This window comes from Heterodontus francisci, chromosome 14 (genome assembly GCF_036365525.1).
Source record: "Heterodontus francisci isolate sHetFra1 chromosome 14, sHetFra1.hap1, whole genome shotgun sequence".
Classification (NCBI taxonomy): domain Eukaryota; kingdom Metazoa; phylum Chordata; class Chondrichthyes; order Heterodontiformes; family Heterodontidae; genus Heterodontus; species Heterodontus francisci.
In genome coordinates this window covers 16,124,811-16,150,866 of record NC_090384.1, presented here as the reverse complement: position 1 = coordinate 16,150,866, position 26,056 = coordinate 16,124,811, and the positions used below count along the sequence as shown (strand labels likewise).

General features: G+C 42.6%; 1 protein-coding gene across 1 annotated transcript in view; it reads right to left on the bottom strand.

The window, feature by feature from the left end:
- The window catches only part of si:ch211-236l14.4 (SITS-binding protein), a 222,217-nt gene that overhangs the window by 164,088 nt on the left and 32,073 nt on the right, over positions 1-26,056 (bottom strand). The window contains 1 exon segment of the mRNA XM_068046788.1: positions 5,216-5,387. Coding sequence (XP_067902889.1) covers positions 5,216-5,387 — 172 coding nt within the window.

The following is a 26,056-nucleotide window of genomic DNA, read 5'->3' as shown; positions in this document are numbered from 1 at the left end:
TTAATGGGATCATTGTTAACACTGTGATAACAGGGAATATATTAATGGACTCATTATTCACACAGGGAAAACAGGCATTATATGCATGGAATCATTGTTTAAACTGGGATAACAGGGAGTGTATTAATGGCCTCATTATATACACTGGGGGAATAGAGTATACTAATGGGTTCATTGCTTATAGTGGGATAATGGGGAGTATATTAATGGGATCATTATTTACTCTGGGATAACGGAGTATTTTAATGGGATCATTATTTACACTGCAATAACAGGAAGTACATTAATGGGATCATTATTTGCACCGGGACAATGGGGAGAATATTAATGGACTCAGTATTCACACTGGGTTAACAGGGAGTATATTAAATGGATCAATAGTTACACTGGGGTAATAGGGAGTAAATTAATAGGATCATTGTTTGCTCTGGGTTAACAGGGAGCATATTAATGGACTCATTATTTACACCTGTGTAACAGGGAGTACATTAATGGGATCATTATTTACATTGGGATATGGGGCTTCGATTGATGTGAGGCATATCTACACCATCTGATAGATACAATAATCAAAATGTACAACAGAATAGAGCAAACTAGAAAGCTAGAATACAAAGTGGAGGAAGTTTTGCTAAATCTATATAATGCCCTGTCTAGAACACTTCTGCTGTACTGCAAACAGTTCTGGGCAGCGCTCCTAAGGAAGGATAGGGTGCAGTGAAGATTCACCTGAATGTAGCCAGAGCTCCAAGGGTTTGATTATAAGGGGAGATTTCATAAACCAGACTTATATTCCCTGGAATATAGAAGGTTAAGGAGTAGTTTAGGATTTTGAAAGGAATTGATAGGATACATAGAAAAATTGTTTTCCCCTGGTGGGTGAGTCTAGGGCAAGTGCACTTAGTCTTTACATAAAGGATGGTAGAAGTGGGAGATTCTCTCCCACTAAAAGCAGTAAAAGCCAGTTCAATTAATCATTTTAAATCTGAGTTTGAAAAAGTTTTGCAAGTCAAGGGTATAAAAGGATATGGAATCAAGCCAGGTGGGCAGGTAAGATACAGATCAGCTATGATCTCATTAAATGGCAGAAAAGGCTCAAAGGGCTGAATGGCTGCCTCCTGTTCCTATGTTCCGACACTGGGGAAGGAGGAGTCCATTGATGGGGTCATTAATTACACTGGGGTGAGGTCATTACCAGCACTGCCCATAAACACTCTCTAATAGACTCGAGATCACCTATTTCATCTCTGAAGGAAAATTCTGTAAATATTCTCTCTCACCCCAAAGATGATCAGGCTAAATGTACCATATCTGTTCATTTGAACAGCTATGGAATTGAATTCTGGCTGGTTGCTGTGGAAGGAGATTAATTAGGTGGGTAGAATCCATGATGGGGAGAGTATATATGGCCTGTGGAAGGAGATTAAATAGGTGGGCTCAAGTGTGCAATGGGATGGATTGTTTGTGGTCACTGGAAGGAGTGGGCATGATGTCAAAATGACCTTTTCTCATTTTGTGCTCGCCTTTGTTCTTAAAGTGCAGGGGAGTTATAGAGAGTTCATGGATTCTACCTAACTATATAAAGCGCGCTGAGCAGAACTCTAAGATTGTTGGTGAAACAACAGCAAATACACAATATTTCAGAGAGACAGACAGAATGGCAAAGGAGGAGGGGTAGCGCTGATAGTAAAGGATGGCACAAGGACATTAATAAGAAGGGATCTGGCCTCAGAAGATCATGAAATAGAATCAGTCTTGGTGGAAATTAGGAATAGCAGGAGAACACTGGTGGGAGTAGTTTACACGACCCCTAACAGTAGTTATATTATTGGACAGAACATTAAACAGGAGATTATTGGAGCATGTAAAAAATTGTGGGGGTCTTTAATCTGCATATAGACTGGGACAATCAAATTGGCAACAGTGGTCTAGAAGATGAATTTGTAGAATGTTTTCGTGACAGTTTCTTGGAGCAATACATTGTAGAACCAACTAGGGATAAAGCTGTCTTAGATCTTGTACTGTGTAATGAAGCAAGGTTAATAAGCAATGTCACAGTAAAAGATCTATTGGGAAATAGTGATCATAATACCATTGAATTTCATGTTAAGTTTGAAAGTGACACATTTTAATCACAAACAAGAATCTTAAACTTAAACAAAGCCAATTACGAAGGTATGTGGGGAGAACTGGCTAAGGATAAATAGACTGGAAAGTATGGCGGTAAATGATCCATGGGAAACATTTAAAGAAAGAATTCAAAGGGTTCAACAAAAGTACATTCCGTTCAAAAACAAAAACTCGTCCAGAAAGACCCATCTGTGGCTCACTCAGGAGGTTAAGGACAGTATTAGACTAAAAAAAGGGGCTTACAATGTTGCAAAAAGTGGTAGCAAGTCTGAGGATTGGGAGTGTTTTAGAAACCAGCAAAGGGCCACCAAAAAGTTAATAAAAAGGGAAAAAATAGAATACGAGAGTAAACTAGCCAGCAATTTAAAAACAGATTGAAAGAGCTTTTATAAGTACATAAAAAGGAAGCGAGTAACTAGCTAATGTAGATGTTGGTCACTTAGAGGCAGAGACACAAGAAATCATCATGGGAAATGAGGAAATGGTAGAGGCACTGAACAAATATTTTGTGTCTGTCTTCACAGTAGAAGACACAAGTTTCATACCAGAAATAGGCAGTAACCTGGGGGCTAAAAAGAGTGATGAAATTAAGGATATTGATATCAGTCGAGATAAAGTATTGGAGAAACTTGAGGGACTAAAATCTGACAAGTCCCCGGGACCAGATGGCCTACATCCTAGGGTTCTAAAAGAGATAGCTGCAGAGATAGTGGATGCGCAGGCTATGATTTTCCAGAATTCCTTCGATTCAGGAATGGTCTCGTCAGACTGGAAGTTGGCAAATGTTACACTGCTTTTCAAGAGAAGAGGTGGAGAGAAAACAGGGAACTACAAGCCAGTTAGCCTAACATGAGTCATTGGGAAGATGCTGGAAACTATTATTAAAGAAGTCTTAACATTCCACTTGGAAAAGCATAGTATGATTAGAACAAGTCAGCATGGTTTTACTAAAGGGAGATCTTGTTTGACAAATTTATTAGAGTTTTTTGAGGATGTAACTAGTAGGGTAGATAAAGGGGAACCAGTAAATGGAGTATATCTGGATTTTCAAAAGGCATTCAATAAGGTGCCACATAAAAGATTAATAGGCAAGATAAGGGCTCAAAGTGTTGGGAGTAATATATTATTGTGGATAGAGGATTGGTTAACAGACAGGAAGCAGAGAGTGGGCATAAATGGGACATTTTCAAGTTGGCAGGCAGTGAATAGTGGGGTGCCGCAAGGATCAGTGCCAGGATCTCAGCTATTTACACTCTATATTAATGACTTGGATGAACTGACAGAGAGTAACATATCTAAGTTTGCTGATGATACAAAGCTTGGTGGAAAAGTAAGCTGCGGGGAGGATGTAGAGAGGCTGCAAAGAGATATAGACAGGTTACGTGAGTGAGCAACAAGATGGCAAATGGAGTACAATGTAGGGAAGTGTGAAGTTGTTCACTTTGGTCGTAAAAATAGAAAAGAATTTTTTTTAAAAGGTGTGAAACTGGTAGGTGTTGATGTTCAGAGTGACTTGGGGGTACTCGTACAAGGAACGCACAAAGTTAACATGCAAGTGCAGCCTGCTATTAGGAAGGCAAATGGCATGTTGGCCTTAATTGCAAGGTAATTAGAATACAGGAACAAAGAAGTCTTACTAAAATTGTACAGGGCATAGGTGAGACCATACCTGGAATACTATGTGCAGTTTTGGTCTCCATATTTAAGAAAGGATATACTTGCACTGGAGGTAATGCAGTGAAGATTTACTAAATTGGTCCCTGGGATGAGGGGGTTGCCCTATGATGAGAGCTGAGTAAATTGGGCCTATATTCTCTGGACTTCAGAAGAATGAGAGGCAATCTAATTGAGACATACAAGGTTCTGAAAGGGCTTGATCGGGTAGAAGCTGAGAGATTGTTACCACTGGTCAGGGAATCTAGAACGCGGCGACACAGTCTCAGGATAAGGGTCAATCATTCAGGATTGAGATGAGAAGAAATTACTTCACTAAAACAATTGTGAATCTTTGGAATTCTCTACCCCAGAGGGTTGTGGATGCTCCATCATTGAATACATTTAAGGCTGAGATAGATAGATTTTTGGTCTTGCAGGGAATCAAGGGATATGGGGAACGAACAGGAAAGTGGAATTGAAACCCACCATCAGCCATGATGGTATTGAGTGGTGGAGCAGGCCCAATGGCCATATGGTCTACTTCTGCTCCTATTTCTTGTGTTCTCATGTTCAAACAACAGTTTTGGGATTACATTGATATTGAGACTAGAGAAACGGAACCCTCCGTCTTCAAGCTGCCTGAATACTGGACTAATTAATGTCTGAAATCCAATCCAATGTGGATAAGTTATCAATTTAAGCAATAAACAAATCGATCCATCATCAGTGAGATATGAATTGCAAAACAGAGGGGTGAGATGCCAACTAGCTATATCATAGCAGCCTCAGGAAGGGATCAGTGTCAGTCTGAGAACAAGGCTTCTGTATTGGAAAGTGGCTGTAGTCAACAAATAGAGTTTGGGCAGATGTTAAGGGCGTGATTCAGTCTGTTCTCAACTAGATGCATGGACCTCTTGAGTAATTGTACAATACTGGGCATGGATGTTGCAAAAAAGTCTATTGGGGGACAGTGATGATTTATCTGTGGTGATGGCTGGTCCAACCTTGCCTATAGGACATTGAGCCCTCAACAAGGATGATTCAAGCCATTCTTTTACTGATACCAGAGTCTGGTACCAGCCTCTCTATTGCTCTGAAACTGCCCAAATTTCCTTTCACTGCTGATATTGATCTTCTGAGGGTCACCATCACAGAATAGAGATTCCATCTGGAGTTATGACTTCATTTTTCTCAATGTCCTGTCCACCCCACCTCCAGACACGCTCAGCTGTAGCTCAGAAAGGAGCATATAAGAGCATCAAAGGTGACCAACTCCCGTCCCGACATTGCTTGCAGCCGTGACTTATGACAGTGGTCCACTGGATGACCAGGCCAGTGTTCGGAGTTGAGATTTAAGTTAAAGCCCAAATTTCTTGAAGAGTTCAATTTGCATAAAGTGACAGCGTGCACACAGCATCAACAATCTCACCTGTTGATCCAAGGAAGTACCTCTCTAACACAGACCCGTAACCTGTGGGTGTGTCCTGCAGGTCACTGATGATAAATGGCTGAGAGTCAATGTTGGCACTGTTTATGGGCCAGTACTGTGAGTGCATGCTTCCTCCTCCATACCATGACACATTCAACATGGAGAAGCAATCCTATAAACAAGTCACAGAGAATCCAATTACATATTATGTAGAGTACATAGAATCTACAGCAGAGAAACAGATCATTTGGCCTAAGTGATCAATGATAGTCTTTATGCTCCACACCAGCCTCCTCCCACCCTACTTCATCTCACCCCATCAGTATAGCCTTCTATTGCTTTCTCCCTTGTGTGTTAAACTGGCTTCCTTTTAAATGCATCTATGTTATTTGTCTCACTACTTCTCGTGGTAGTGAGTTCCACATTCTTACTGAATCCTCAGTTGGATTAATTAATGACTATCTTGTATTTATGGCTCCTAGTTTTTGTCTCCATCACAAGTGGAATCATTTAAAACTTTTCAAATTAAAAGATTGTAAGGGGCCATGAATGGGAAGATTGAGTAGTTAAATGACAAGGCAATAGATGAAGATAGCAATAAAGGTAATGATGATCAGAGTATGGCAGGAAGGGACTGTGATAGGACCACAGCTTACAAAAACAGTAAAAAAAAAAAAATGAATTAAGGGCTCTGTATCTGAATGCCCACAGAATTTGCAATAAAACAGATGAATTGGCAGCTCAAATAGAAATTCATATGTATGGCCTTTTAGCCATTACAGTGACGTAGCTACAAGGAAACCAAAGCTGGGACCTGAATATCCAAGGCTATGTGACATTCAGGAAGAACAGGAAGCTGGGAAAAGGTGGTGGGGTAGCTCTGTTAATTAAAGAGGGAATTAGTACTGTAGGGAGAGATGACTTAGTTCAAAAGATCAAAACATAGAATCAGTTTGGGTGGAACTAAGAAACAGCAAGGGGCAGAAAATATTGGTGGAAGTTGTTTCTAGGACACCAAACAGCAGTGGTAATGTAAATCACAGTACAAATCATGAAATTAGAGGTGCGTGTAACAAGGGGGATTTCAATCTACATATAGACTGGGTAAACATTATTAGTACTAATATTGTGGAGGACAAATGCTTGGAATGTATGCGAGATTGTTTTCTAGAGCAGTACTTTGAGGAACCAACTAGGAGATGGGCTATGTTAGATCTATTATTGTGCAATGAGACAGGGCTAATTAATAATCTTGTAAAGGAGCCTTTAGGAAAGAGTGACCATAATATAATACAATTTTACATTAAGTTTTAAAGCGATGTAGTTCAATCAGAAACTAGGGTCTTGAATCTAACCAAAGGAAACTATGAAGGTATGAGGGGAAAATTGGCTATGGTGGATTGGGAAACTACTTTAAAAGGTATCACAGTAGATAGACAATGGCTAATGTTTAAAGAACTAACACATAATTTACAACAAAAATTAATTCCTTTGATGCACAAAACCCCAGCAAGGAAAGTATTCCAACTGTGGCTAATGAAAAAACGCAAGGATTGTATTAGAGCAAAGGAAGAGGTGTAAACAGTTACCCAAAAAAATGGTAAGCATGACGATTGGGAGCACTTCAACATCCTGCAAAAGAGGAGCAAGAAGAAGATTAAGAAGGGGAAAATAGAATATGAGAGTAATCTAGCGAGAAACATAAAAAAGGACTGTAAAAGCTTCTATTGACACGTAAAAAGAAAAAGATTAACAAAAACAAATGTGGGTCCATTACAAGCAGAATCAGGAGAATTTATAATGGGGAATAAGGAAATGGCAGATAAACAATACTTTGTGTCTGTCTTCAAAGGAAAATACTACAAACCTCCCATAAATAATGGAGAATCAAGGGATTAGTGTTAATGAGGAGCTACAAGATATTAATGTCCCCTGGACCTGATGATCTACATCCCAGAGTGTTGAAAGAGGTGGCTGTAGAGATAGTGGATGCGTTGGTGGTCATCTTTCAAAGTTTTATAGACTCTGGAATGGTTCCTGAAGATTAAAAGGTAGAAAATGTAACCCCGCTATTTAAGAAAGGATGGAGAGATAAAATGGGGAATTACAGACCTGTTAGACTATCAGTCATAGGGAAAATGATAGAATCTATAATAAAAAGATGTGATAACAGGACACTTAGAAAATAATGGTTGGATTTGGCAGAGTCAACATGGATTTATGAAAGGGAAATAGTGATTAACAAACCTGTTGGAGTTTTTTGAGGATGTAACTAGCAGAATAGATAAGGGGGAACCAGTGGATGTGGTATATTTAGATTTTTAGAAGGTTTTGATAAAGTCCCACACAAGAGGTCAGTAAACAAAGTTAGAGCACATGGGATTTGCAGGAATATACTGGCATCGATTGAGAACTGGTTAATGGACAGAAAGCAGAGAGTAGGAATAAGTGGGTAATTTTCATATTGGCAGGCTGTGATTAGTGGGGTACTGCAAGGATCAGTGCTTGGGCCCCAGCTATTCACAATCTATATCAATGATTTGGATGCGGGGATTAAATGTAATATTTCCAAATTTGCAGATGCCACAAAACTAGGTGGAAGTGTGAGTTGTGAGGAGGATACAAAGATACTTCAGGGGGATTTGGAGAGGCTAAGCGAGTGGGCAAAAATTTATCAGATGGAATACAATGTGGAGAAATGTGAGGTTATCCACTTTGGTAGGAAGAACAGATATGCAGAGTACTTCTTAAATGGTGAGAGGCTGGCAAGTGTTGAACTTCAAAGGGACTTTGGTGTCCTTCCTTGTTCATGAGGTACATGCAGGTACAACAAGCAATTAAGAAGGCAAATGGTACTTTGGCCTTCATTACAAGAGGATTTGCGTGTAGGCGTAAAGATGTCTTACTACAATTATATACAGTCTTGGTGAGACCACACCTGGAGTATTGTGTGTAGTTTTGGTCTCCTTACCTAAGGAAAGATATACTTCCCATAGAGGCAGTGCAACGAAGGTTCACTAAATTAATTCCTGGGATGGAGGGATTGTCCTAGGAGGAAAGATGAAATAGACTGGGCCTTCATTCTCTGCAGTTTAGAAGAATGAGGGGTGATCTCATTCAAACATACAAAATTCTTACAGGGCTCGACAGGGTAGATGCAGGAAGGATGTTTCCCCAAGCTGCGGAGTCCAGAACCAGAGGGCACAGTCTCAGAATAAGGGGCAGGCCATTTAGCACTGAGATGAGGAGGAATTTCTTGACTCAGAGGATGTTGAATCTTTGGAATTCTCTGCCCTAGAGGGCTGTGCAGGCTCAGTTGTTGAGTATGTTCAAGACTGAAATTGATACAATTCTACATATTAAAAACATCAAGGGTTATGGGGATAGTGCAGGAAAAGGGTGTTGAAATAAATGATCATCCATTATCTTATTGAATGGCGGAGCAGGCTCGAAGGCTGAATGGCCTATTCCTGCACCTATTTCTTATGCTCATATATTCTTATGTTCACTCGCCAAGCCTCCTTTGACAGAACCTTCCAAAGTCGTGATCTCTACCACCTAAAAGGACAAGGGCAGCAGATGCAAGGGAACACCACCACCTGCAAGCTCCCCCCCACAAGCCACAGCATCTGCCTTGGAACTGTATCGCCGTTCCTTCACTGACACTTGGTAAAATCCTGGAACTCCCTTCCGAACAGCACTGTTGGTGTACCTGCACTACATGGACAGCAACGGTTCAAGAAGGCAGCTCACCACCACCTTCTCAAGGGCAATTAGGGATGGGCATTAAATGCTGGCCTGGCCAGCGACATTCACGTCCCATCAACACAAATAGAAAAAAAAAATTAATGTCCCACCACTGCCCATAAATCGTTCTTCCCCACGGAGAGAGAGGGTGGGTAACGTGGGGACTGTGCCATTGCAGCCCCCAGCTTTGATCCATGTAGCCTCTAATTGTGCAGTCATTCAGTGGGTGAGCAGCCATCCTGTAAAACCCCTTGCCTTATTACTGCCTCTGTGGTTCAGATGATAGCAGTTTTGCCTCTGAGTCAGAAGGTTGTGGGTTTCAGTCCAGTTCTGAACACTTGAACACAAAAATATAGGATAACACTCCAGGGCAATTTTGAGGACTGCTGCATTGAATGAGATGTTAAACTGAGGCCCCATCTGCCCTCTCAGGTAAGTGTAAAAGATCCCATGACATTATTCCAAAGGAAAGCAGGGGAGTTAACCCTCGCCAATATTTATCACAAATCAACATCGCTAAAAAACAGATCATTTTGGTCATTACCTTATTGCTGATTGTGGGAGCTTGCTGTGCACAATTTGGCTGCCATCTTTCCGACACTACAACAATGACTACACTTCAAAAGCATTTCATTGGCTGTGACACACTTTGAGACATCCTGAGGTCATGAAAGATGTTATATAATTGCAAGTCTTTTTTTCTTTCAGTTACCGCCTCAATTTACTGGATTCCTAGCCTGTGGATTAGCCAGATTAAAAACCATTCCGCATGACTTCCTCTGCTCAGCTTCCCTGACCTCCTACAATAACATCACTTCACACAATCACTGTATGTCTCATGGCTTTGCAAAGGAAGTCTGGGTAACCAAATGCCAACGAATTAGACTCAGTGATAACGCATTTGGGTTTTCTGCTATGCCTGTTAGACAAACTCAAAGGTATTAATCACCAGGGAGATGACCCTTGCTCCACACTCTCAGGGCTCGGAGTGGGCAACAGTAACAAGATCTTCTCAGCACCCTAACTTGCAATGATGGCGATGCTTCTGTAGTCACTGTGAGAACAGGAGCTGATGAATCATGGGCAGTGCAAAGTGCAGTCACTGAGCTCTGATCCTCTCTGTCTGAGCCCCGCATCAATGTTCTCTCTGTTTGCTGGAAGTGTCAGAGCCTGATATAATCTGCTAAACTCTTGTAAGGATTAAATTCTGGCCTTTGAATGGCTCGCTAATCCAATTCTACTTCTGGTTCACTCACACTGGATTTATGAACACTTACGCAGATATAGACGGGGCATTTCAGATTTAACAAGATACTTACTGGATACATGGACAGTGACTAAAATATTCAACAGAGAGCGCAATATGTAACAATAAAACCTGTACTAATGTATCACCTCATCACATCTCAGAAAAAACCAAAGCATATCACCTACAGTCAGTGCATACATAAAGTACAGTCACTGATGTTATTTAAGCAAGGTCTCATTAACAGCAATGAGATAAATGACCAAGTGATACACTTGGTGGAGGTGGAGGGAGAAATGATAGTCAAGTTTAGAGATACAGCACTGAAACAGGCCCTTCAGCCCACCGAGTCTGTGCCGACCATCAACCACCCATTTATACTAATCCTACACTAATCCCATATTCCTACCACATCCCCATCTGTCCCTATATTTCCATACCACCTACCTATACTAGGGGCAATTTATAATGGCCAATTAACCTATCAACCTGCAAGTCTTTGGCATGTGGGAGGAAACCGGAGCACCCGGAGGAAACCCACGCAGGCACAGGGAGAACTTGCAAACTCCACACAGGCAGTACCCAGAATTGAACCCGGGTCACTGGAGCTGTGAGGCTGCGGTGCTAACCACTGCGCCACTGTGCCGCCCTGTGCCTCAACAATACACTGCAATTGAATATTTCTCACAAAAATCCTGCCACAAAATCAGAAACACAAAGCCTGTAACCAAGAATCAGTTAGGAGACATCAGGAACAATTCCAATGATTCTACTTGTGCCTTAACATCCATTTGATCCCAGAGATAGTTTGTATATCAGCCAACACATACAACACAGTCAGTGCATTTAATACTATTAAACAGGTAGGAAAGGATAGGGATGGTTTCCCTTTTCACCTCTCAACTGGCCGCAGACAGTATTTTTATTAGAATTTTGTTTTAACCCTAGAGCATTTTAACGGTCAATAATCAGACAAATGACAGGTTTTCTCAAGGTTTAAAGAAAAATAAATATTTATTAAACAAAAAAACCCAAAAAATTTGCAACTTCACCCATACACACACACACAAGAAAAGATAGAGATTAAAAGGTAGCATGCATTTAGGTCTAGTGTTTTTACAAAAAGTTTGTTGTGGATCTTGTTTGTTTTCCTGGGAGGAAAATTTAAACGATGCAGGCCTGTTCTTCCTTTTTCCTGGTTCACTGGAGTTAAGTTTTGGAAAGTTTCCAGTGGATGGATGCTTTGCTGCAGACTTCCTTGGTTAAATCTCAGTTACCATCCAATGGCGAAGATCCTGTTTCAATCTCTCAGATGGGGAGTTCTCAAAGGTCACCTTTTTGTCTCTGCTTCTAGATAGTTTTTAAAGATGGTATTTGGCAGGGTCCTGACTGGAATAGATCTCTCTTTCTCAGCCTCCTTGCTTTCTGTCTATGCTCTGGCTTTCTGCAAAGAGAAGTCTCTTTTTTTAAAAAAAATTCATCAGCCTTGGCTTCTACCAGCTGCCCAAAGTTGCTCTCCCCTGGTGTTTTCGTACAATGTCTCTGAATGTGTGGCCATTGTTAGACAATGGTGTTTAAATGTTGCTCATCTTGTTAAAGTAGTGTTTGATCACACCTATTATTCTGAGTTTGGGTGTGGAGACTCTATGTCTACAAAGGTCACTGTTAGTCCAACTGGTTCAAAAAGGTAGCCATTAACATTGAATGGGCCATTTGCATTTCTAATGCTTTCTTCAAGGCAAGTCCTAACATCATGATGGGTTCAGTCTCCAGCAGTAACTATGTATATTTGCAGTACTGTAGAGGTCACCTGACCTCTTGCTCCATGTTGTCCAGTAGCAAAAGTGTGTCCATTTTTGGAGGTTAATTCAGCAGTTAATTTCTTTTCTAGTTCATCATAATTCAGTCAGTTTGTGATGATAATTCAGTCAGTTTTAACATAATTATGGAAAAGGACAGAGATAGAACAGGAGTTAGAATTCGCAATTGGGGAAAGGTCAATTTAACTAAACTGAGGAGTGATTTAGCGAAAGTGGACTGGAAACAGCTACTTGAAGGTAAATCAGTGTCAGAGCTGTGGGAGGCATTCAAAGGGGAGATTCAAGGGGTTCAGAGTAAACATGTTCCCACAAAGAAAAAGGGTGGGACGGCCAAATCTAAAGCCTCATGGATGTCAAGGAGCTTACGGGGTAAGATATGGCAGAAAAGGAAAGCTTATGTCCAACACCGAGAACTCAATACCATAGAAAGCTGAGAGGAGTACAGAAAGCGGAGGGGTGAAATCAAAAAGGAAATTAGGAAAGCTAAGAGAGGGCATGAAAGAGTATTGGCAAGCAAAATCAAGGTGAAACCAAAGATGTTTTATTAATACATTAAGAGCACAAGGATAACTAAGGAAAGAGTAGGGCCCATAAAAGAACAAAAAGGTAACATATGAATAGGGGTGGAAGATGTTGGTATCGATCTTAATGAATACTTTGCGTCTGTCTTCACAAAAGAGGGGGATGATGCAGATATTTAAATGGGGGAGGGGGTAAAAGAGGAGGTGGCATTGTACTGTTGATTAAAGAGTCAACTACCGCAGTAAGGAGGGATGATATCTTTGAAGATTCCTCTAATGAGGCCATATAGGTAGAACTTAAAAACAAAAAGGGGCTATCACTTGGCTGGGAGTGTACGACAAGCCTCCAAACAGTCAGGCAATGATATGTAGGCAAATCTCAGAGAGGTGCAAAAATAATAGGGAAATAATAGTAAGGGATTTCAACTTCCCTGATATTAGAGGGGATAGTATTAGTGCAAAAAGCTTAAAGGGGGCAGAATTCTTCAAGTGCATTCAGGAGAGCTTTTTGAGCCAGTATGCAGAGAGTCCTACAAGAGGAGGAGCGGTACTGGACTTAATCCGAGGGAATGAAGCAGGACAAGTGGTAAAAATGGCAGTGGAGGTGCATTTCGTGGATAGCGACCATAATAGGGGAGGTGGTGGCGTAGTGGTATTGTCACTGGACTAGTAACCCAGAGACCCAGGGTATTGCTCAGGGGACATGGGTTCAAATCCCACCACAGCAGAAGGTGGAATTTGAATTTAATTAATAAATCTGGAATTAAAAAGTTGATCTAATGATGGCCATGAAACCATTGTCAATTGTTGTAAAAACCCATCTGGATCACTAATGTCCTTTAGGGAAGGAAATCTGCTGTCCTTACCTGGTCTGGTCTACATGTGACTCCTGACCCACAGCAAAGTGGTTGACTCTTACGTGCCCTCTGAAATGGGCTAGCAAGCCACTCAGTTGCATCTAACTGCTACAAAGTCAATAAAAAGGAATGAAACCGGACGGACCACCCGGCATCGACCTAGGCACCGGAAACGACAACGGCAAACCCAGCCCTGTCGACCCTGCAAAGTCCTCCTTTCTAACATCTGGGGGCTTGTGCCAAAGGTGGAAGAGCTGTCCCACAGACTAGTCAAGCAACAGCCTGACATAGTCAGACTCACGGAATCATACCTTACAGACAATGTCCCAGACACTGCCATCACCATCCCCGGGTATGTCCTGTCCCACCAGTAGGACAGACCCAGCAGAGGTGGCGGCACAGTGGTGTACAGTAGGGAGGGAGTTGCCTGGGAGTGCTCAACATCGACTCTGGACCCCATGAAGTCTCAGGGCATCAGGTCAAACGTGGACAAGGAAACCTCCTGCTGATTACCACCTGCTGATTACCACCTACCGCCCTCCCTCAGCTGATGAGTCAGTACTCCACCATGTTGAACACCACTTGGAGGAAGCACTGAGGGTGACAAGGGCACAGAATGTACTCTGGGTGGGGAACTTCAATGTCCATCACCAAGAGTGGCTCGGTAGCACCACTACTGACCGAGCTGGCCGAGTCCTAAAGGATATATCTGCCAGACTGGGTCTGCGGCAGGTGGTGAGGGAACCAACAAGAGGGGAAAACATACTTGACCTCACCAATCTGCCTGCCGCAGATGCATCTGTCCATGACAGTATCGGTAGGAGCGACCACCGCACAGTCGCTGTGGAGACGAAGTCCCGTCTTCACACTGAGGATACGCTCCATCGTGTTGTGTGGCACTACCACCGTGCTAAATGGGATAGATTATGAATCGATCTAGCAATGCAAAACTGGTCATCCATGAGGCGCTGTGGGCCATCAGCAGCAGTAGAATTGTACTCAACCACAATCTGTAACCTCGTGGCCCGACATATCCCCCACTCTACCATTACCATCATGCCAGGAGACCAAGCTTGGTTCAATGAAGAGTGCAGGAGGGAATGCCAGGAGCAGCATCAGGCATATCTTAAAATGAGGTGTCAACCTGGTGAAGCTACAACAGAGGACTATCTGCGTACCAAACTGCGTAAGCAGAATGCGATAGACAGAGCTAAGCGATCCCATAACCAACGGATCAGATCTAAGCTCTGCAGTCCTTCCACATCCAGTTGTGAATGGTGGCGGACAATTAAACAACTAACTGGAGGAGGCGGCTCTACAAATATCCCCATCCTCAATGATGGGGGAGCCCAGCACATCAGTGCAAAAGATAAGGCTGAAGCATTTACAACAATCTTCAGCCAGAAGTGCCGAGTTGATGATCCATCTCGCCAGCATCACAGATGTCAGACTTCAGCCAATTCGATTCACTCCACGTGATATCAAGAAACGACTGAAGGCACTGGATACTGCAAAGGCTCTGGGCCCTGACAATATTCCAGCAATAGTACTGAAGACCTGTGCTCCAGAATTTGCTGCGCCCCTAGCCAAGCTGTTCCAGTACAGCTACAACACTGGCATCTACCCGGCAATGTGGAAAATTGGCAGGTATGTCCTGCACACAAAAAGCAGGACAAGTCCAACCTGGCCAATTACCGCACAATGAGCCTACTCTCAATCATCAGTAAAGTGATGGAAGGTGTCATCAACAGTGCCATCAAGCGGCACTTGCTTAGCAATAACCTGCTCAGTGATGCTCAGTTTGGGTTCCGCCAAGGCCACTCAGCTCCTGACCTCATTACAGCCTTGGTTCAAACATGGACAAAAGAGCTGAACTCAAGAGGTGAGGTGAGATTGACTGCCCTTGACATCAAGGCAACATTTGACTGAGTATTGCATCAAGGAGCCCCAGCAAAACTAAGGTCAATGGGAATCAGGGGGAAAACCCTCCGCTGACTGGAGTCATACCTAGCACAAAGGAAGATGGTTGTGGTTGTTGGAGGTCAATCATCTGAGCTCCAGGACATCACTGCAGGAGTTCCTCAGGGTAGTGTCCTAGGCCCAACCATCGTCAGCTGCTTCATCAATGACCTTCCTTCAATCATAAGGTCAGAAGTGGGGATGTTCGCTGATGATTGCACAATGTTCAGCACCATTCGTGACTCCTCAGATACTGAAGCAGTCTGTGTAGAAATGCAGCAAGACTTGGACAATATCCAGGCTTGGGCTGATAAGTGGCAAGTAACATTCGCGCCACACAAGTGCCAGGCAATGACCATCTCCAATAAGAGAGAATCTAACCATCTCCCCTTGACATTCGACGGCATCACCATCGCTGAATCCCCCACTATCAACACCCTAGGGGCTACTATTGACCAGAAACTGAACTGGGGTAGCCATATAAACACCATGGCTACAAGAACAGGTCAGAGGCTAGGAATCCTGAGGCGAGTAACTCACCTCCTGACTCCTCAAAGTCTGTCCACCATCTACAAGGCACAAGTCAGGAGTGTGATGGAATACTCTCCACTTGCCTGGATGGGTGCAGCTCCAACAACACTCAGGGAGCTCGACACCATCCAGGACAAAGCAGCCCGCTTGATTGTCACCCCATCTACAAACATTCACTCCCTCCATCACCGACGCAGTGGCAGCAGTGTGTACTATCTACAAGATGCACTGCAGCAACGCACCAAGGCTCCTTCGACAGCACCTTCCAAACCCGTGACCTCTACCAGCTAGAAGGACAAGGGCAGCTAATACATGGGAACACCACCATCTGCAAGTTCCCCTCCAAGTCACACACCATCCTGACTTGGAACTACATCGCCGTTCCTTCACTGTCGCTGGGTCAAAATCCTGGAACTCCCTTCCTAAGCACTGTGAGTGTACCTACCCCACATGGAATGCAGCGTTTCAAGAAGGCAGCTCACCACCACCTTCTCAAGGGCAATTAGGGATGAGCAATAAATGCTGTCCTGGACAGCGATGCCCACATCCCATGAATGAATAAAATAAAACTCTAAGATTTTAGGTTGTTATGGAAAACGACATAGAGGGACCGGAAATAAGAGTACTGAATTGGGGGAAGGCAGATTTCAAAATGATAAAACAGGATCTGGCCAAAGTGAACTGGTAGCAGCATCTTATAGGAAAGTCTACTTCAGACCAGTGGGAGTCATTTAGAAAGGAAATTGTGAGGGTTCAGGTCCAGCATGTTCCTGTAAAGGTGAAGAGTAGGACCAATAAGTCCAGGGAACCCTGGATGGCAAGGGATATCGAGGATTGTATAAGAAAAAAAAAGGGGGCGTATGGCAGCGAAGGCCCAAGAGGAGTATGGAAAGTGTAGGGGAGTACTTAAAAAAGTAATTAGGAGAGTGAAGAGGGGGCATGAAAAATCACTGGCAGACAAGATAAAGGAAAATCCCAAGGCGTTTTATAAGTATGTTAGGGGCAAGAGGATAACCAGGCAAAAAGTGGGGCCCATTAGGGATCTAAGAGGCAATCTGTGTGTGGAGCCGGACGGAGGACATAGGTGTGGTTTTGAATGATTACTTTTCATCGGTGTTCACTATGGAAAGGGACGATGTAGGTGTAGTGATCAAGGAAGGGGACTGAGATATACTTGATCAAGTTAGCATTGAAAAGGAGGAAGTATTAGCTGTATTAGCAGGCTTAAAGGTGGATAAATCCCCAGGCCCAGATGAGATGTATCCCAGGCTGCTATGTGAGGCAAGGGAGGAGATAGCGGGGGCTCTGACACAAATTTTCAGATCCTCTCTGGCCACAGGAGAGGTGCCAGAGGACAGCGAATGTGGTACCATTATTCAAGATGGTAGCAGGGATAAACCAGGTAATTATTGTGAGTTTAACATCGGTGGTAGGGAAATTATTGGAAAAAATTCTGACAGACAGGGTTAATCTCCACTTGGAGAGGCAGGGATTGATCAGGGATAGTCAGCATGGCATTGTCAGGGGGAGATCGTGTCTAACAAATTTGATTGAATTTTTCGAGGAGGTGACTAGATGTGTAGATGAAGGTAAAGCAGTTGACGTCGTCCACATGCACTTCAGTAAGGCTTTTGATAAGGTCCCGCATGGGAGATTGTTTAAGAAAGTAAGAGCCCATGGGATCCAGGGTAATTTGGCAAATTGGATTGAAAATTGGCTTAGTGGAAGGAGGCAGAGGGTGATGATCGAGGCTTGTTTTTGCGACCAGTGACCATTGGTGTACCGCAGGGATTGGTGCTGGGACCCTTACTGTTTGCAATGTACATTAATGATTTAGACCTGAATATAGGAGGTATGATCAGCAAGTTCGCAGACGACACGAAAATTGGTGGTGTTGTAAATAGTGAAGAGGAAAGCCTTAGATTACAGGATGATATAGATGGGCTGGTAAGATGGGCACAGCTGTGACAAATCGAGTTTAATCCTGAGATGTGTGAGGTGATGCACTTTCGGAGGACTAACAAGGCAAGGGAATATACAATGGATGGTAGGACCCTAGGGAGTACAGAGGGTCAGAGGGACCTTGGGGTGCTGGTCCATAGATCATTGAAGGCAGCAGCACAGGTAGATAAGGTGGTTCGGAAGGCATATGGGATATTTGCCTTTATTGGCCAAGGCATAGAATAGGCCACAGTTGGAGTACTGTGTACAGTTCTGGTCACCACACTATCGGAAGGATGTGATTGCACTGGAGAGGGTGCAGAGGAGATTCACCAGGATGTTGCCTGGGCTGGAGCATTTCAGCTATGAAGAGAGACTGGATCAGCTGGGGTTGTTTTCCTCAGAGCAGAGAAGGCTGAGGGGGAACCTGATTGAGGTATAAAAGATTATGAGGGGCATTGATAGGATAGATAGGATGAAACTTTTTCCCTTAGCGGAGAGGTCAATAACTAGGGGGCATAGATTTAAGATAAGGGGCAGGAGGTTTAGAGGTGAGTTGAGGAAAAGTGTTTTCACCCAGAGGATGGTTGGAACCTGGAACACACTGCCTGAAGAGGTGGTAGAGGCAGGAACACTCACGACATTTAAGAAGTATTTAGATGAGCACTTGAAACGCCATAGCATACAAGGCTATGGGCCAACTGCGGGGAAGTGGGATTAGTTTTGGATGGGTGCTTGATGGTCGGCGCAGGCGCATTGGGCCAAAGGGCCTGTTTCTGTGCTGTAAAACTCTATGACTATATTGTAGTTAAGAAAGAGGGGTGTGAAGTATTGAATGTGATAAACATAGGGAGAGAGGAAGTATTAATGGGATTAGCATTCTTGAAAGTTGATAAATCACCAGGGCCAGATGAAATGTAACTTAGGCTGTTAAAAGAAGCAAGAGAGGAAATATCAGAAGGTCTGACGATCATTTTCCAGTCCTTACTGGACACAGGCATGTTGCCGGAGGATTGGAGGACTGCTTACGTTGTACCTCTGATTTAAAAGGGAGCAAAGGATAGACCAAATAATTACAGGCCAGTCACTCTAACCTCAATTGTGGACAAATTGTTGGAATCTATTCTGAGAGACAGGATAAACTGTCACTTAGAAAGGCACAGATTAATCAAGGACAGTCAGCATGGATGCGTTAAGGGAAGATCTTATCTGACCAACTAGATTGAATTTTTTGAAGAAGTAACAAGGAAGATTGATGAGGGTAGGTAGTGCAGTTGATATGGTCTACATGGATTTTAGCAAGGCTTTTGACAAGGTCCCACATGCCAGACTGGTTTAAAAGATAAAATCCCACAGGATCCAAGAAAATGCAGCAAGCTGGATACAAAATTGGCTCTGTGGCAGGAAACAAGGAGTAATTGTTGATGGTTATTTTTGTGACTGGTGGGCTGTTTCTAGTGGCGTTCCGCAGGACTCAGTACTGGGTCCCCTGCTTTTTGTGGTATATATTAACGATCTGGACGGAAATGTAGGGGGCATAATTAGGATGTTTTCAGACAACACAAAGATAGGCCCTGTGGTAGATAGCAAGGAGGACAGCTGTAGGTTGCATGAAGATATTGATGGTCTGATCAGATGGGCAGAAAAGTGGCAAATGGAACTCAACCTGGAGAATTGTGAGGTGATGCATTTGGGGAGGTCAAACAAGGCAAAGGAATTAATGGGAAAATACTGAGAAGTGTACAGCAAATGAGGGATCATGGAGTGAATGTCCACAGATTCCTGAAGGTAGCAGGACAGGTTGATAAGGTGTTTAAGAAGGCATATAGAATCCTTTCCTTTATTAGCCGAAGTATAGAAGACAAGAGCAGGGAGGTTATGCTGGAACTGTATAACTCATTGGTTAGGCCACAACTTGAGCACTATGTGCAGTTCTGGTCAACTCATTACAGAAAGGATGTAATTGCACTAGAGAGGGTACAGAGGAGATTTATGGGGATGTTGCCAGGACTGGAAAAATGCAGCTATGAGGAATGATTGGATAGGCTGGGGTTGTTCTCCTTGGAACAGAGAAGACTGAGGGGAGATCTGATTGAAATGTACAAAACTTTGAGGGGCCTGGATAGAGTAGAGGTGAAGGATCTATTCGCCTTTGCAGACAGATCAATGACTAGGGGGCATAGATTTAAAGTGATTTGTAGAAAGATTAGAGGGGAGATGATGAAACATTTTTTCACCCAGAGGGTGGTGGGGGTCTGGAACTCACTGCCTGAAAGGATAGTTGAGGCAGAAACCTTCAACTAATTGAAAAGGTGCCTGGATATGCACCTCAAGTATCGTAATCTGCAGGGCTACGGACCAGATGCTGGAAGGTGGGATTTAGACTGGGTAGATTGTTTTTCGGCCAGCACCGACATAATGGTCCAAGTGGCCCCTTTCTGTGCCGTAAACTTTCTATGATTCTATGATTCATAATTGCTCCTTGCGTGCGCATGACAATACAGTCAGAACACAATGTGTAACAGACCCAGTACACAAAACAGTCAGTGTATACAAGAGCGAGTACACATAACAGTCAGCATACATAACACAGCAAGTACACATAGCAGTATATATAACACAGCGAGTACACATAGCAGTGTATATAACACAGCGAATATATAAGATTCAGACCATATAATGCAGTACTTATATGACAATCTATGTATTCAACACAGCCAGCATGTAACACACTGTCAATATAATCGAATCATAGGATAATATAGCACAGAAGGAGGCCATTTGGCCCATTGAGTCTGCACCAATTCTTTCAAAGAACAGTTAGTCCAGAGGAACATAGGAACAGGAGTAGGTCATTCAGCTAATTGAGCCTGTTCTGCCTTTCAATGAGATCATGGCTGATCTACGACCCATGTCCATCTACTCGCCTTTGTGTAACAAAAATCTATCAATCTCAGATTCAAAATTAATTTAGCATCAATTGCCATTTAAAGAGATTTCCAAACTTCCCCCAGCCTTTGTGTGTAGAAGTGTTTCCGAATTTCACTCCTGAATGCTCTGGCTCTAATTTTTAGACTCTGCCCCTTAGTCCTAGCCTCCCCAACCAGTGGAAATAGTTTCTCTCTATCTCCCCTAGCTGTTCCTCTTAATACCTTGGTAATTTGAAGATATTAAATCAAAAAATCAAATCATCCTTTAACCTTTTAAAAGTACAGTTTTGTATAGCTGAAGCATGACTTCTACCCCCTTGTAGTCTCACTCCCTGGCTCTTTTCCCATATCCTTGAAAGTTCATTCTCCCTCAAGTAATTATCCAATCCCTTTTAAAAACTACCACTGAATCTGTTTTGACCACCCTATCTGGCAGTGCATTCCAAATTCGAGCCACTCATTGTGTAAAAAGATTTTTCCTCATTGGCAACCAGAGGCAACATCACCTTAAATCTGTGCCCTCTGTTTATTGACCCCTCAGCCACTGTCTAAACCCTTTCATTATTTTAAACATGTCTAGCTTTCAGCCTCTTCTTCTCTAAGGAGGACAACCCCAGCTTCTCTGGTCTATCCACTAACTCATCCCTCGTCCTTGCAACCATTCTAGTAAATCTCTTCTGTACCCTCTGCAAAGCCTCAATGTCCTTTCTAAAGAGCTAAGCCCAGAAATGGACACAATATTCCAGCTGGGGATGAACTCGTGCTTTATATAGGTTTTGCATGACTTCCTGGCTTTTGGATACTTTGCCCTTATTTATAAAGCCTAGGATCCTATATGCTTTTCGTAAGTTTTGTTTACCTGTCCTACCACTTTCAAAGACTTGTGCACAAATGCCTTTAGGTCCCTCTCTTCCTGCACCCCCTTTAAAATTGTACCATTTAGCTTGTATTGTCTCTCCTCATTCTTCTGACCAAAATGTCCCTCCATGGTCTTGCCCCTCCTATCTCTGTAATCTCCTCCAGCCCTACAACCCTCTGAGATGTCTGCACTCCTCCATTTCTAGCCTCTTAAACATTTCCGATTTTAATGCTCCACCATTGGCAGCCGTACCTTTAAAGGCCAAGACCATAAGCTCTGGAATTCCCTCTCTAAACCTTTCCCCCTCTCTAGTTCTCTTTTCCCCTTTGAGACACTCCTGAAAATCTGCATCTTTAACCAAGCTTTCAGTCATCTACCCTAATATCTCCTTATGCGACTCAATGCCAAAGTTTGATAATGCTCCTGAGAAGCAGAAGAAGAACATCTTTGGGATGTTTCCCTACGATAAGCACATTTGATAAATACAAGTTGTTGTTGTTGTTGCATCACTTCATACTTGCTTACATTGAATTTCATTTGTCATGTGTCCAAACATTCCATCAGCCTATGTCCTCTTGAAGTCTATTATTATCTTCCTTACTGTTCACTGCAACACTATTAGTGGATATAATACAGCCAAGAGACATAACAGTGCACAAGTATATACAGCACAGTGAACATCTATAAGATACAATTGGTATGTGTAACATAGCACATAGGCATAACACAGTCAGTGTGCAAGACATAACACAAGTATTATATATAACAGTCAATACAGATAATACTCACTCATTGAAGCCCACCCTCCTGGTATCTCCTATTAAACTACTGTTTGATCCCCACAGAGACCACCAACAAATGAAAAGAATTGAATCCACCTATTGACCCCAATTTAGGAAATCAAACCAAACGGACAAGATTGTACTTTTATAAATTTTACTTTAACACTCAAACAAAAACCAATATAAATTAAACATGAAGCAACAGACAGATTATAGTCAATATTATATTTACATATGTATATATTAATATATATATTGCAAATTACACCTTAACTATCAGATACAACTGAGATGGGTCTCACGGTTTCACTGGGCAGCCCACCCAGCATATATGGCAACAATTACAGTCACACAGTTCTTCACAACTCTGAATTTCCTCAGATAGATTTTCAGCTCCTTTCTTTAACAATTTAGCCGCTGTTGTTCTTCAGACAGCAGTTCCCTCTCAATCCGAACTCTACGGGTGCAGCCTTCAGCACAAGGCACACTTCTCCTGAACCTCCTCAGCTCTGAGCCCAACAGTCTTGATGGCGTTTTTTTTTAACCAGTCTTCCCTTTATCTGAATCGTTCAGAGACAACCTGTGCATTGTATGGCCGGGTCTGGTTAGTTGGCTACTTTAAGTAACAGGAACAGCTCTCAGATTCAGTCTTCACTTCCTTCTGCTTCCCGGCACTCCACACCTCTCTGATCTGGTCTGTCTCCTTTTAACTGGCTCTAACCAATGTCAGTTGTTTTTCCAGCTTCTGTTTCAGTTTTTGTTTCCATTTCTGTTTCAGTTCTAATTTCTGTTTCAATTCTAGTTTCCCTCTCAGTTAGGGTCTCAAAATAACTAGCTTTACAACCACAGATTCCATCACAGTATATCGTTTTGGTACATTAGTTCTCCCACAGGAGCCCATCCCTCTGTTACATTAACTCTCCCATTGAAACCCAACCCTCTGATACATTAACCCTCTTATTGAGCCCAACCCTCTGATACGTTAACTCACCCATTCAGATAATGAAGCAGTCCGTGCCTACATGCAGCAAGACCTGGACAACATACAGGTTTGGGTCGATACATGATGAGTAACTAATGTTGCACAAGTGCCAGGAGAATCTAACCATCTCCTCTTGACAATTAACAGCATTACCATCGCTGAATCCCCCCACTATCAACATCCTGAGGGTCACTTTTGATCAGAAATTTAATTGGACCAGCCATATAAATACTGTGACTACAAGAACAGGTCAGAAGCTGGGTATTCTGTAGTGAGTAACTCCCCAAAGCCTGTCCACCATCTACAAGGCACAAATCAGGAGTGTGATGGAATACTCTCCACTTGCCTGGATGGGTGCAGCTCCAACAATATTCAAGAAGCTTGACACCATCCAGGACAAAGCAGCCCGCTTGATTGGCACCCCATCTACAAACATTCACTCCCTCCACCACTGACGCACAGTGGCAGCAGTGTGTACCATCTACAAGATGCACTACAGCAACCTGCCAAGCCTCCTTTGACAGCACCTTCCAAATGCATGACCTCTACTACCTAGAAGAACATGGTCAGCAAACACATAGGAACATCACCACCTGTAAGTTCCCCTCCAAGCCACACACCATCTGACTTGGAAATATATTGCTATTCTTTCACTGTCACTGGGTCAAAAACCTGGAACTCTTTCCCTAACAGCACTGTGAGATTACCTACACCACACAGACTGTAGTGGTTCAAGAAGGTCATTCATCACCACCTTCTCAAGGGCAATTAGGGATCATAAATGCTGGCCTAGCCAACGATGCTCACATCCCTTGAACGAATAAATTTCAAAAAAGCCATTGAAGCACATACCCCTTGCACATTAACTAACCTGTTGAAGCCCATCCCTTCAGTACATTAACTCTCCAGAAGAAGCCAATCATTCTGGTACACAACTCTCCCATTGAAGCCCATCTCTCTGGAACTCTATCTTTCCAAATTAAGCCCACATCAATAATTATATTAACTCACAATTTGAAGCACATTTCTCAGGTACATTAAGTCTCCCATTGAAGCCCATCCCTCTGTAAGATACCTAATTAGGATTGGGATTTGGTTTAATAGCATATGATAACAATTTTTGGGTTTTTATGCTTTATGAAATAGTTAAAATTTGTGATGCTTCACAATTTAATGTTCTCAGGACAATTCCACTGAAACTGTGGTTTAGATGTTTGCTGAAATGACAGAATGCATAAAATTCATGTCTCTTGACTTGCTTTCAAAGCCACACTGTGAAACAGTTAGCCAAAATGGTTTTGAGATAAGGAATGAAACAATGGAACAAGAAGATGAAAACAGTTGGCATTTGTTGTTTTGAAGGAAATAATCCTTTCTAGGGGTCTTGTTTACAATCACACTTGTCATGTCATAATTAATTATCAATGGTTACTCCCACTTCCTAACTGTTCAGCTTCTCATGATCACATACTCGTCCTAACACCACCGCACTCCCATCACTACCCCTTTGAACTCTGGGTAACTCCTTAACCAATCAGATAGAAGAAACGTGACTGAGCAGCACTGAGTGTAAAGCAGGAAGTGTAAATTAGAAAATTAAATTCAATATCAAATCAGATCCAGAAGCGAAACTATGAGAGAGAAATCAAGCATTGGATTGAGATAAACAAGATAGAAAGTAAAAGAAAAATCAAATATATTTAAATTGTTTTTTAAATATCTAACAACAACTTATATTTTTATAGCACTTTTATGTAATAAAACATCCCAAGGCTGTTCATAGGAGCATTATAGAACAAAATATGGCACCAAGTCGCATAAGGAAATATTCGTTCAGATGACCAAAAGCTTGGTCAAAGAGATAGGTTTTAAGGAGTGTCTTAAAGGAGGAAAGCAAGGTAGAGAGGTGGAAAGGTGGAGAGGTGAAGGGAGGCTATTCCAGAGCTTAGGGTCTAGGTTACTGGAGGCACAGCCACCAATGAGGAGCGGGGATCCACAAAAGGCTAAAATTAGAGGAGCGCAGATATCTTAAAGGGTTGTGGAGTTGGAGAAGATTACAGAGATAGGGAGGGGTGAGGCCATGGAGGGATTTGAAAACAAGAATGAGAATCTTAAAATCAAGATGTTGTTTGACCAGGAGCCAATGTAGGTCAGTGAGCACAGAGATGATAGGGGAACAGGATTTGGTGCGAGTTAAGTCATGGGCATCTGAGTTTTGGATGAACATATAAGCAAATGAATTAGGAGCAGGAGTGGGTCACTCGACCCCTCGAGCCTGCTCCACCATTCAATAAGATCATGGCTGATCTGATTGTAACCTCGACTCCACATTCCCGCCAACCCCCGATAACCTTTCACCCCCTTGCTTATCAAGAATCTATCTACCTCTACCTTAAAAATATTTAAAAACTCTGCTTCCACTGCCTTTTGAGGAAGAGAGTTTCAAAAACTCACAACCCTGAGAGAAAAAATCTCTCCTCATCTCTCTCTTAAATAGGCAACACCTTATTTTTAAACAGTGACCCCTAGTTCTAGATCCTCCCACAAGGGGAAACATCCTTTCCACATCCATCCCGCCAAGAACCCTCAGGATCTTGTATGTTTCAATCAAGTTGCCTCTTACTCTCCTAAACTCCAGCAGATACCAGCCTAGCCTGTCCAATCTT